Raw genomic sequence first — 12368 nt, 5'->3', positions numbered from 1 at the left:
ATGGGATCACAGCAGAGGTGTGCAGAGGGAGCAGCAGCCACATGAGTATAGGGGTGCAAGGAGATGGCTCCTTCTTCTTGAGTTACCTGTAGATCAGATTAGTTCCTGTCTGACTAAACCTATGTACCTTAAATAAGGCTTTGGCACCTTTCTCTGTTTACATGAAAAGGGTGGTGAGAGAGGACTCCTTTCCGTCTTCTGTATCAAACAGATGGTAACACCACAAAATAATGAGTGACACAATTACAAAAGCAATTGCAGGGACCACTATGATGTTCTATTGCATTCTGAGAGGTAAATTTTCCTGGGTAACTCAGCTAAATTACTGTTTATCATTATTTTATAGTATCCCTTGTAAAATTTTTAATACCTTTTGAAACAGCTACTTACCTTGTCCTCATAACATTTCATTTTCAGCAATTAGCTTCTCTTAAAAAAAATGACCTGAGACCATCTGCAAAAAAGTTTGCATTTTTGTGAAATATATCAACTCTCATAGGTCAATTTATTCAGTTACAAATTTCATTGAGAATAAAAGATTTATGCATTTCTCTTAATTAACAGAACAAATTTAGCTAAATATAAACTCTGCACTAAAGTTTTGCAGTGGCACAATACCAACACAGAATACAGAAGCATCTTTAAACTATACAAAATTTTAAAATTGAAAATAATCCTGTTTACATATTCTTTATACATTAACATATAAAATACCTTATTTAATGAGGCATCTAAAAGAATCAAAAACATCTCTACAGCTATCTCTGAAAATTGATATCTGGAAACAATTCATTACACAGAAGCTTTACAAGACTATTTAAACAAACCAATACACACTTTTTACAAGATTAACATTCCAAAAGGTATAGGCAGGTTATCACTTCTTATTTTTGCAGTTTACCTCACTGGTTATCTTTAATTATAAAAATCTTCATATTTATATATGCTGAGTACTGTTGAATAACCAGTAATCTAATTTAAAACTTGTGCAAAACAAACAAACAAGAATTTGGAAATAAGTTTAACCAGTCACTTATATAAAATACCACCTAAAGCACTTCTTTTGCCCTGTGTGAAAGGAAAAAGCCATAACCAATCTCTTTCTGGAAAGTTACATTTTATATTCCTTCATTAGACTCCTTCTGTAAGTTATGATAAATTAAGAGTTCCAACAAGACATTGACTGATTGATAGACCTGCCCAATATCCTCCAGTTTACAGCTTATGTTTGCTGGCTGTACCCTGCTGCTGCTTCCTTAGATCAGGAACACTCGGCTTCCCAAGGGCTGACCTGGCAGCACTCAAGACCTACACAGAGGTGTAGCTTTACACAACAAAGACCTGCCATGTGGCTACTAACTCGAGCCATTTCCTCTCTGCCACTTCTAACATACCAGGAGATCCAACAGCAAGAGGTGTGCAGAACTAATCTGAACTTTTAAAAACGAAGTTCAAATTATACCAAAGTATGCTTTCAAGTTTACTATAATCAATGCAATTACTAAGAGATTACCAGTCAGCAAAACTACTGCATGTGAATAACAAATGGAGAAATCTAACGTAACGCTGGCCAGTAGTGCTGGTTTCCTTAAGAAGCAGATACAATATATTTAAAAGGGTCCTTTATGAGAGGTTTTCTCTTCCCTTATCTTCTGGCAGTTAGGGTATTTGGTGAAGCCTATAGAAAGGAAGATGATTTTCCAGAACTACTTGCTGTACACTTGAAAGGAAGTTTTCAGTCTCTGTTGGTGTTATTAGCTGCAAAAGCATGTAAATTTCCCATCTGGCTCAGACCACTCTGAATATGTGCAACATGGATCTCAACATTATTCTGAAAACAACTATGGGAAGAAAAGAAGGAAAGAAAGAAGTGTTAAACCCCATATGTAAGAGTTGTGTCTGAATATCTCTACAGTAAAAAAATCAAGAGGTGAACACAGCCAGTACAAAAATTCAGATGAATCTGAGAGCAGAACACACAAATGCAACTTGACAGAGAAATATGGGAAAACAGAACTTGCACAAACAGCTGCATGAAATCAAGAGTTACTGACTTGGGCACTTAAAGTAAGGTTTTAACATGACCAGAGTTAGTGAAATTAAAGTATTATGAAGAGATGCTAAAATGGCCAAAATAAGTACCATGAAATGGAAACATCATCACTTTCTTTGCTGGGTACATCAACCTTGACTTGAATCAATTCCAATATGCAATTTGCAGGGTTGATTATAAAGTAGTTTCACTAACGTTTGAGGTTTGGTTTTGTTTTTCCTAATGAAAAATGCTATAAAAGAGCATTTCTCAGTAACTATTTTAAAATCAAAAGGCCATCCTACTACCTTTGGAAAAAAATTTTAAAAATTCATGTGTACAGCCTCCCATTATTACGTAGCAATACAAGTAGTAAGGATATAAAAAAATACTTTGCATTTAGGTTTATTTTCTAAACGACTTAATTTAGCAGCATAAAATGCTGGTCACAAATTGCTGGAGGCTGGAGGGTACTCCAGACAAGTATCACTATGCTCTTGCTACCACATTCTTGCTATTTTTATGATGCCTCCTCAGGCACCTGCTTGTGACAACTGTTGAAAAATGGCCCATCTAGACTAGCTTGGCCTTTGATCCAGCACAACATGGCCACTTTTCTGTTTCTTGGCTTAAAATCTTGCCAATGAAAGCTGCTCAGAACCTCTAATTGTCTCATATGCCACCTTTTGACATTTATAGACAAGAGGTTGAGTATGCCAAAAGGATACTAAAATGGTGCTGTTCTCTGGTGTAAAATACTTGTATTACTAGTGGGATTTCAAAATCTGACAGTGTTCTAAAGTAAGTTTTTAGCTGTCATAAATTACTAAAGAACAAGAAAGTCTACTTATTGCTGCATCAATTTATCACTTTTTAACATGTTATTTCACTGATAGGTTCAAACAGAAAACTGCTCATTTCACATTCCCTATAAGAAGCCCCCCTTTTAGATGGGACCCTTCCTATAAGTAGAAGTTACCAGATTAAACACCTTAATTATAATCAATGTTCACCTCTAAAATACAATAAGAACTGCCTACTATCACAGAGTGTTTAATTAAGAATTAAATATTCAAAAAGTAATACCTGATATTTGAGGAGTCTATTGAATTCTTAATGTCGTTTAATGAATCTGTTAGTGATTTAAATTCAAAAGAATTCAGATCACCTCCTTCTGCTAGACACTGTAGAAGAAGAAAACAAAAATCTCACAGTTGGTATTTCTCACAGTTGAGCACAAAAACTGGCAAAGATTTAATACTGTGCATTGTATGGGAGAAGCTGTTTTGTGCAAACTTTTTACCTTAATTTGCAGTAATATTGCTGTAAGTCTAGAGATAAGATCAGTTAAATTTTCACTCTCAACACAGAGTTGTCCCGTTGATGAGGTATTTGCCTGTCTGACAACCTCCTGAGCTTCCTCTTCACATCTGCGCCTCAGATCCGTGGGCTGGTCAGCAGGCTGGAGGCCCTGGTCAGGAGCAAGCTGTAGAAATATGGTGTGGAGAAATTAAGAGTGAAGAAGTCCTTTGCATCTGGTGGATGTGTGAAATGAGATGATTTCAAAGACAGTTCATGTGTATATAGTACACAGTGTTCGTTCTTTAGATACGTCTACTTAAGAACAGGTATCAGGAAAAGTATCTGTTGCTCAAAGGCAGACACAGAGAAGGAATCCAGTACAGCTACCAACAGTTTCATTTCAGTGTGACCCCCACCTAATGCCCTACTCCCAGGAAATTCTATTTTCTACTTAGGTTGAGCAAAACCTCCAAGTACACAGAGATTCCAGCAAAATCTTACCTCATAGCAATACTGTTGAACTTTATGCAAAACTTTATTCAAGTCTTTGTTTAGTTGCTCTAGATCTAGCACAATAGTTGCATATCTCCTCTGAAACTCAATGCCTATTGGCATGGAATAGGATTTCTGTGGAAAACGCAAAACATATTAAAGTTAATGCAATACTACACAGTTACAGATTTTGAACTCATCAAAAGGAGTTTTTACTTGAAAATTATATTGAGATATTTGAAATCCCAGCGTCAAATAGAAAAACATTAACATACAAAGTATTAAAACACAATATTACTACTTATAACTCCAAGGGAAAATGTGTAGGTAACAACCATACTTTTATTCCCTTCTTGAAGTGCTACAATAATCTATGGTGGTAAATGCTACAGAAGATGACTGTGGTCTGACCTGCTTATTTCTCCAGTAGCTGGGCATGGCTTCTCTCTACTGGTTGAGCAGAAAACTATCCTGCCAGCAGAGGAACAGTACAGGACAATATGGCCTCGACCACCTCTGCTGCAGGATGGGAGGCACATTTGGTTAGTAAGTTATTGGTCACCTGAGGATGACTAAGTGCTACATACCTTCTGTTACAGCTAAAAGTTCTGCCAAAAAAGAAAGTTACTAGAGCTTATATTTGGTAACAGTATTTTGTAAGCACAATTTTCCACAAAAAGAATAAATACCAAAATACAGTATCATTTTTCTTACACTCTTTTCAGAATATAGCTTGATGTTGTTTGGGTGATATTTTTGAAATTGAAACAAAACATGTAATATATTATAAAATTTCCTCTACAAGTTGCCTCTTGCAAGAGAAGCTCAACGTAGTCCCAGCCACAAGACTGAGATACAGGTACCTCCTACAATCAAAACTTGTAGCTGTAGTTTTCACACCACAAGATAAAGCAATTGCAAGTCAAGAGAGCCTTCATCAGGAGGATTCTGGTCAAAAACTCAAAAGGTTTCAGTTAGGAGTTCAGTTTAAAGCTCCCCATTAAACTTAATCACTGAAATGATCTCCAGGGACTTACAAATCTGAATACCAACTTAACAGGGCTTTAAACTAACACCATAATTTCAGAATGCACTGGAAAGTAGTATAAATTTGGCATACTTTCTGCAGCTCTGGAACATCCAAAATCGAATCTTTCAGACCTCCTCCAGTGACCAGTTCCCCTAGAGCAGACTGAATTACTCCAGGTTAGCTGTGAAAGCTGCAGACAATTGTGAATTCTGTATTGGAGAGGAAAGGCTAAGGGCATTCCATGCTAGTGATGACAAAAGAAGTATTTCTCAGCACCAGGACTATTTCTGACCTGGGCACAACCCAAGACCTGGAAACACCAATGAACAGCTAAACTGGCAGACAAAAGACGGACAGCTTTCAGTAGATGGAAGCAGGTCACCAAGGATCTAAATGCTTCTCTGAGACAACCAGCATTACCCTTACCTTGTTTTTATTGCAGGTCCTTTTAATTCATATTTGTTTATCCAAATGTTTACTGTTATATGTACACAGTAATTTGTTTATAGCCTGCAACCCAGACTAATATAGAGATGCCAAGAAAAATGAGACAGAAAAAGTGCAGTTGCATATATTAATATCTCCTCTGAAGGCATCTCCTGACTTGTGTAAATTTAAATTTATTATTATTGCCAGATAATAACGGCCTACATTCAGTACCATTTCTGATTGTTGTCAGTTCCATTTATTTCTATATTGAATCAGTCATTAAACAGAAGTCTTCATAAAAGGATTACTTTAAACCAAACAGCAGTGTTACTCTAACAATTATCAAATGACAATTGTATGAATTATTACCAAAGTCTGGCAATTAAAGTACACCTGAGTAAGCTCAAAGGATTCAATTTTATTCATGTTCCGGTATGTTATTGATGTTGAAGTGAACTGGGGCCAGAAAAAGATTCTCATTCAAAGAAAATATATTTTAAAGGAGAAGCATCACATACTCAGTGGCACAAACACAGATGGGATTGCCAAGGGACAAAGAGGATTAGAAGACAGGCTAAGAATATGGCCCAATAGGAAGGTATCACATCCTCTATTTTTATCAGGACAGCCTTAAATAGTAATGGTGCTTTATGATTGCTGGTTTACAAAGGAAATAGCGCAGGGAAGAATTTCAAAGTATCTCAAAGTCCTTATCCAGGTTACAATTGAGCTAACATGTATCAAATTTAGCATCTATTTCTAGATTCCCTTCCCACTGCTTTTTTGCTCTTTCAATTTTCTGGAATAAGAAGAGCAAGAAAAGTAACAATACAGTTTATTTAGGACTTGAGAGCTGAGATAACATCTGGGTTCTTGCTAGAGGAAGGCTACTGTCATTCCTTTGGATCTCCTCATCAATGCAAAAGTACTAATATCTCCAAAAAAATTGTTTAAGAAGAGTTGGTAATTTTTCATTATCAGAGTTACAAGTTGCAATGACATGTTTTAAAGTTACTTTTCTTTGCATCTAGTTTATTACTAACACACAAAATTAAAAGACAAAACATTTGATGTGCAGGAAAAATAATGCAGTAACTGAAATGATCACAAGGTTTGAAGAACAACATCATGGCATAGAAGAAAATTACAGAGAGACAGGGATGGGGCAGTAGGAAGCAGAGTAACAGAATGCACACATGCACACGATCTTTGAAGGCACAGAGAGAAATCTTACCACAATAAATCACATCTTTCAACACTCAACTATTTCACATGGAAAAAAAAAATCAACTGTTTTGTTTCAAGAAATAAAAGAGACCCCTCTTCCTCTCCACAAACCTTCTGGATGCTGCAGAGACAACAGCCTGGATGGATGCTGGCAGAAAGTTGAGACTGAGAGCTTTCTGCTCTCAATTTATAGCCATGGGTGGTAGAAGAGCCACTCTTAAAATTTTGATTTACTGACTGCTGATTAGATAAAGTTAGCAAGAAAAACTATTCTGCTGCTGCTGCTAACTATGCAGTAGCTGCTGTGGTACTGTAACTTTAAATGCCAGTCAAGGGCACTCAGAGCTTCACACAGAAAATCTCTGAAATGAGTAACTGCTTTCACCAGAAAGCTGAGATAATAAGCACCTACCATCTGCAAAACAGTATTATCATAAATGTTTTACCATATAAGCTTGTACTCCAAATTCTCAAAGTACATAGTATTTCCTTACTTTATGTGTTAACTGACATGTGCTGTCCCAATGTTAACATTAATCAGTTTCCAAAGCACAATGCTTTCAAAGGAGAATCATATTTGAAGCAACTGACCTCTCTGACTTGTCTTTAAAAACAGTAAGACATTTCATGTCATAGAAAGTATTAAATACAGGTTTTATTTAGACTACACTCCTAATTGTATTTATTTGCATTAGCTGCTAAAGCATATCCTGTTTTAAGAACCAAAAAGAGAACATTCTCACCAGCTTTTCTGCTTCCGTATTCATCTCTCTCAATTGTTTGATGTGTTCCTTCTTGATCATAAGGATTTTCGATAACCTGGTCTAAAACAAAGGAACTATTTTTAGAAAGAATAGGTCCTTAAGCAGTTTTGAAATGCCATAGAACTTCAAGATAAAAAACCATACCTGTTTCTTTCATAATTTAAAAACTTATTTCTCAGCTGTTGATCAAGTTAAGATGCAGAAATAAAAATTAATTAAAATTAAATGATAGACTTTCCAGAGATTTTTAAAGCATTTTCAAGTGCCCTAAATTGATGAGCGCTAAAATCCATCAGCTGAAATTCCCTATAGGAAGACCAATATAATTTATGGCCAGCTAGAGGCTGAAGAACCTTTTTTTTTTTACAGGCTGAAGGAGAGCAAAGGCTGTTACGGTCATGATACTACAATTAGTATCACTCACCTTACTACATCTTTTTTTCCACACAGTTCTCACCTGTGCCCTCGACTGAGCACGAGCCCTTTGTGTAAACTCCTGCAGTAAAACCCGGTATAGAGATTGGATCTGTTATACAGAACAACTCCAGGCTTTCCATTTCCCTCTTTTGTAATGGGAATACCCTGTGTCTCCTGCCCTGGGGACCTAGCAGGCTGAAGTGGAAATCACTGGGAGCATTCTCAACACACACATCACTCCTAAAACTATTCATACTCTAGGGCCCTGAGAGAAATCCTAGCTTCACTTCAACCAGCAACACTTTTATTACTGGAATAAACAGAGCAAAATTTTCAGGTCTTATGAATTCCAGAGGGGTTAACTCCATCTTAGTAGTGAAATATGTGACTGGGAGAAATAGGAACTCCTAGTTCAACATACATCTGATTTATATATAATCCCTTTTGTGATTTTTAAGTTCAGTCTTAATTCAGCCAGGTTGCTTGCTCTCAGAAATTCTAATCAGAAAATTGTTCCAGGATCTCTTTCAGCTAATGAGGAATATTCTGGGAATTTCCATGCTAAATGCATTCTTTTTCACTTCATAGCAATTTGTTCCATATTGCCAAACAGCCAAACCTGTTTCTCAGCTAAATATAGTGTTCTCTCCTTGTATTTATCCCTGTTTATTCAGAGACAATAGAAGCATCTCGTCCCCACTGTTTTTCCACTGGACTAACTGCAACTTGACCCTTTCCAGACTATTTCCATAAAGGGATCTTCATCTCTTAAACTTTTGTGACCCTTTTTGTATCTTTTTTCCATTCACTGGCATCTTTCCTGTGTTTGAGCACAGGAAGCCTGTAACAGTATTCTGAATGACACATCTGTAAACTAAACCTGTAAAATGGCATCAATACTTCTCTCTTTCTACTCCAAATATTCTGCCAGATGCATCTTATGAGCTGATGGTGAGCCATGGTCAGAGGCACGTTGCAGAGGCAACACTGCATGGGTTATCAGCCTCCCAGTTCCAGCTGCTCATTTCTGTCCTTGTGCTGTCCCCCAGTGCCTGTGCTGAGTCAGCACTTGCATTTTTGCCCTTTGCATTTTGCATGAAGAACCCAATCACAGAAGAGATAATGATAAAGAAATAAATTTAGAAGGGACAAGAATGAAAAGGTTTAAAATTGTTACTTGTGAGCTGGATTCTCTCTCTGATCTAGTTTCTAACACACCACACAAGTGTTCATGTTGCCAATAAAACACCTGGGAGGAAGAAAAGCACTGTACACCATCTGCCACTGCTGCCAAAAAGTTACCTGTCAAGCTCTGCTGTCATCACTATCCAGCAGTGGCCTAACACATTCTTCTCCTTCATGAAGTTGATGAGTCCCCAAATCAATGCAGAATATATAATTCGTTCCCTGAATTTTCAAGGCATTTGATTCTTAACTTCTACTTTGACATGCAGACATATATGACGATGCACAGTGCTAGCTCTCCATTTGATGAGCTTGGATTTTCTATTATATTCTTCCTATTCCAAGATACATTCCAGGGATCAGGATAATCTGATTCTAACAAAACTGTGACTTTCATGGAATCTGTCATGCCCACCAACTTTCTCTCAAGGGTACACTTTTTTACATAGACCTCCATTTTCATTTGCCAGTATCATCAGTGAATGCTATAATTCAGTCTAGCCCTATTTGTCATGAGAAATTCTTGCCTAACAGCTCTATTTTCAGCATAACTCATCCTGTTTACTGTTGTAATTTATATTTCTCAATAAACTGGAAACAAGTTTTTAGTACAATGCTTTTTCACACTAAAAGAAATGAAGGAAAAACTCAATGAGAATGTCTAGATTTTCACTTCTGATTTCATTTGTTAGACATAAAATGAGCCTTTCAAAATGAAATGTAGGATAACTTACTATGGAATATTTTCAAAATTTTCATAAGGAGAAAACAGTCAAAAATCGAGTACCCATTTTCAGATTGTTCCTCCTGCATTTAAGTCGGGAAGATGCCTGCTTTCCTCACATGCAGACACCAGGTCAGTGCTGTGCCCGTGCTGCATCACCACACTCCCTCTACCGGGCATGCAGCGACCCTGCCAACATCTGCTTTGTCCTACAGTGCTGCCTTCTAATCGAATTTTCTACCCCAAAACACAGAAGGAAGCAGGGAGGAAGGAAAATAAAAAAGCTGTAGCTCAGTGCTTGAAAAAACACCCTCTACATTTTAATACCGACTAGAATGTAAGAATGCAATCTATCGATTTTGACCTGCCACACAGCATGTGAAATATTTAAGGCTGCATTACATAATGAATTAAGCATGAAAGGGTTTTTTAAATTTATGACTCATTTATTGCTGGCTTTATTCTTAATATCATGTTAATTTTTGAGCCAGTCTTTTTCTAATACCTGTTAGTCCACAGTCTCAGATGTCAAAATGTAACAAGTAGTAATTAATAAAAAGATTTAAAAAAACTAAGTGTAGAACAATGATTAAAATACTTATTACAAGTCCTGATGTTTGCAACTGAAAGTTATAGGTAAAGAGAATAACCCCTAACATTTCCTTGTCATTCTCTGCATGTGGTTTTGGATACACTTCCTCTTCTTCCAAATTAATTTCAGAAAAGGGAAATAAGGGTCTGGGTTGAAACCTTATTCAAGGTGTGTTCTGTATTTTCTGTTTTGTCCAAAATTCTTCCCATAAAATTTTTTCTTTGTGGTCTTATAAATAACTGCCTGGCAATAGTTTTCCAGAAAGTTTTCTTGGAATCAATTGTTTTTTGACCATTTACTTCCTGAATAACCATTAAATCAAAAAAGGGCTTTGATTTTTTTAAGTACCAGTGTATCAGAAAAGCTAGAACATCCTGAGCAGTGACCTTTAACATAGAAATACATCTGTACTGGTGAATACAGCACAATCAATAATCAGCATTCACCACTCTCATGTATTTCACAGCACCAAATTCCAGTACCTCCTCAAACTTCTAATTAAAAAATTGATTCTTAAAAATAATGCTTCAACTCCTTCCATAAATGCTTAAGCCCTGTGATTCTTTGTTGTTGCTCAATAGACAAACGCCAAAAATCTGTGGATTGATTTTGTTCAAAGTATTTTGAAAATCTTCAAGCAAAAATACATATTTATGTGGTATCTTTGTAAAATGCCACCATTTGTAATACAAGCAAGAGGCCTATACTTGCAAAACTTAGATTTCCTTATACTGAGCAGTAATATACAACCAAACATGACTGACAAATCACATGTTTTCATATTTAAAATACAGAAACAGTATCATAAACAGGTCACTAAGTAGTTGTAAAGCTCAACACACCTTAGTTATCTAGTTTCACTGATCATACTCTGTGACTCATATAGGAGAACAGCAGCAGATACTGTTTAGCTGCATGAAGACTGTATCTTTTGTGTATTCAATTTTACCATAATTCATGTTATAGCAACTATGTCTATTTTAAATTTTCTTAGTAAGCTAGATGCCAAGCCACCATTTTCAAAATGAGCTTCATACAAGTTTCCTCTAAAAAAAGCTGAATAGATGATTCTGTCAAATAAAATGCATTATGTTGAATGGCCCAAATGTGAGTGTCATGTGAGCTACAGACACAAATTTATTCTTTTGACCAATTACACAGACTTTAAAATCTGAGCATTCAGTAATATTATTTCTCAGTTCTTAATATTTTAAACATGAATCATTCCAATCTCCTTTGGCATGTTCAAAACTGCTTTCCTTGTTAAAGGCTTCAATCACTGATCTTAAGCTAAGCCAACATGGGCAATTACACTCTTCCATCATTCTGGAAAATGCTTCAGTGTGTTTTAATATTCAGTGAAGCTCAGCTTCCTAACATTACTTGTCTGTGCTCTTCTGAACTGGTGTACAAAAAACACTGAGGAATTATTTCATAAAGGTGAAGACAAAAAAGTGTTTTCTATGTAGTTATGCTATCTATAACATGAAGGTTTGCTTGCATGGAAATGAGAGCTGCTTTTCTTCTCCAAGAGGGTAGGACATTATATAACATAGAATATGTATAATAATGCATATAGGCAAATGTTCTTTGGACAATGAAAGTATATTTTAAATAAATAAAAAAGTCTTAAGGTTTGCATGTAGAAATAATACTTTTTTAAGACAAAATGGTAGAGCTGGGAAAATAAGACACTTTCGAAGACCTCTGTGGTCTGAAAAGCACAATATTTCAAAGGTTATAAACAAGTGTGAAAATTAAGAAGGGAAGAATAAAAAACAAATATTAACATCTCTTCAAAAGTTAATTTGGATATTACCATATCTGTCATAAACTAACAGAAGGCCATTCAACTGCAGAAGAATTGGCAGAATAAACACAAAAGGACAATAAAGAACAAAACTAAGAGCTGCAGTCAACACTTACCACTTGAATGAGGAATTCTACTGGAAAGCCTCCTAGTGTTTCACTATCTGTGCCTGAAATTTTGTTTTTCCATGAAGATTGTCCTAATAAAGGATCACTGTCCTATAAAGGATAAAACATTTCAATTAATAGCTTCTTTTTAGAGGGCTTTGCTAAAATCTTGATCTTGCTAAGTAACCTCGGAAAATTAATCTCAAAAACTGTTTAAGGTAACAGCTTCAACATGTATTAAAAATACTTCAGTGATT

General features: G+C 36.0%; 1 protein-coding gene across 1 annotated transcript in view; it reads right to left on the bottom strand.

The window, feature by feature from the left end:
• Window positions 1-486: 486 nt before the first annotated feature.
• LOC121673301 (protein lin-9 homolog) overlaps window positions 487-12368 on the bottom strand; it is a 39036-nt gene continuing 27154 nt past the window's right edge. Inside the window, exons 10-15 of the mRNA XM_042046496.1 lie at window positions 12121-12222; window positions 7256-7336; window positions 3836-3961; window positions 3336-3518; window positions 3119-3216; window positions 487-1841 (exon numbers count right to left, since the gene is read on the bottom strand). Coding sequence (XP_041902430.1) covers window positions 1736-1841; window positions 3119-3216; window positions 3336-3518; window positions 3836-3961; window positions 7256-7336; window positions 12121-12222 — 696 coding nt within the window. The 3' untranslated portion in view covers window positions 487-1735. The remainder of the gene's footprint in view (window positions 1842-3118; window positions 3217-3335; window positions 3519-3835; window positions 3962-7255; window positions 7337-12120; window positions 12223-12368) is intronic.

Source organism: Corvus kubaryi, unplaced genomic scaffold (assembly GCF_017639235.1).
Source record: "Corvus kubaryi isolate FWS band 111438036 unplaced genomic scaffold, C.kubaryi_AGA036_p1.0 65345, whole genome shotgun sequence".
Taxonomy (NCBI): domain Eukaryota; kingdom Metazoa; phylum Chordata; class Aves; order Passeriformes; family Corvidae; genus Corvus; species Corvus kubaryi.
Note: the sequence above shows the minus strand (reverse complement) of the source record. Positions and strands in the feature narration are given on the sequence as shown.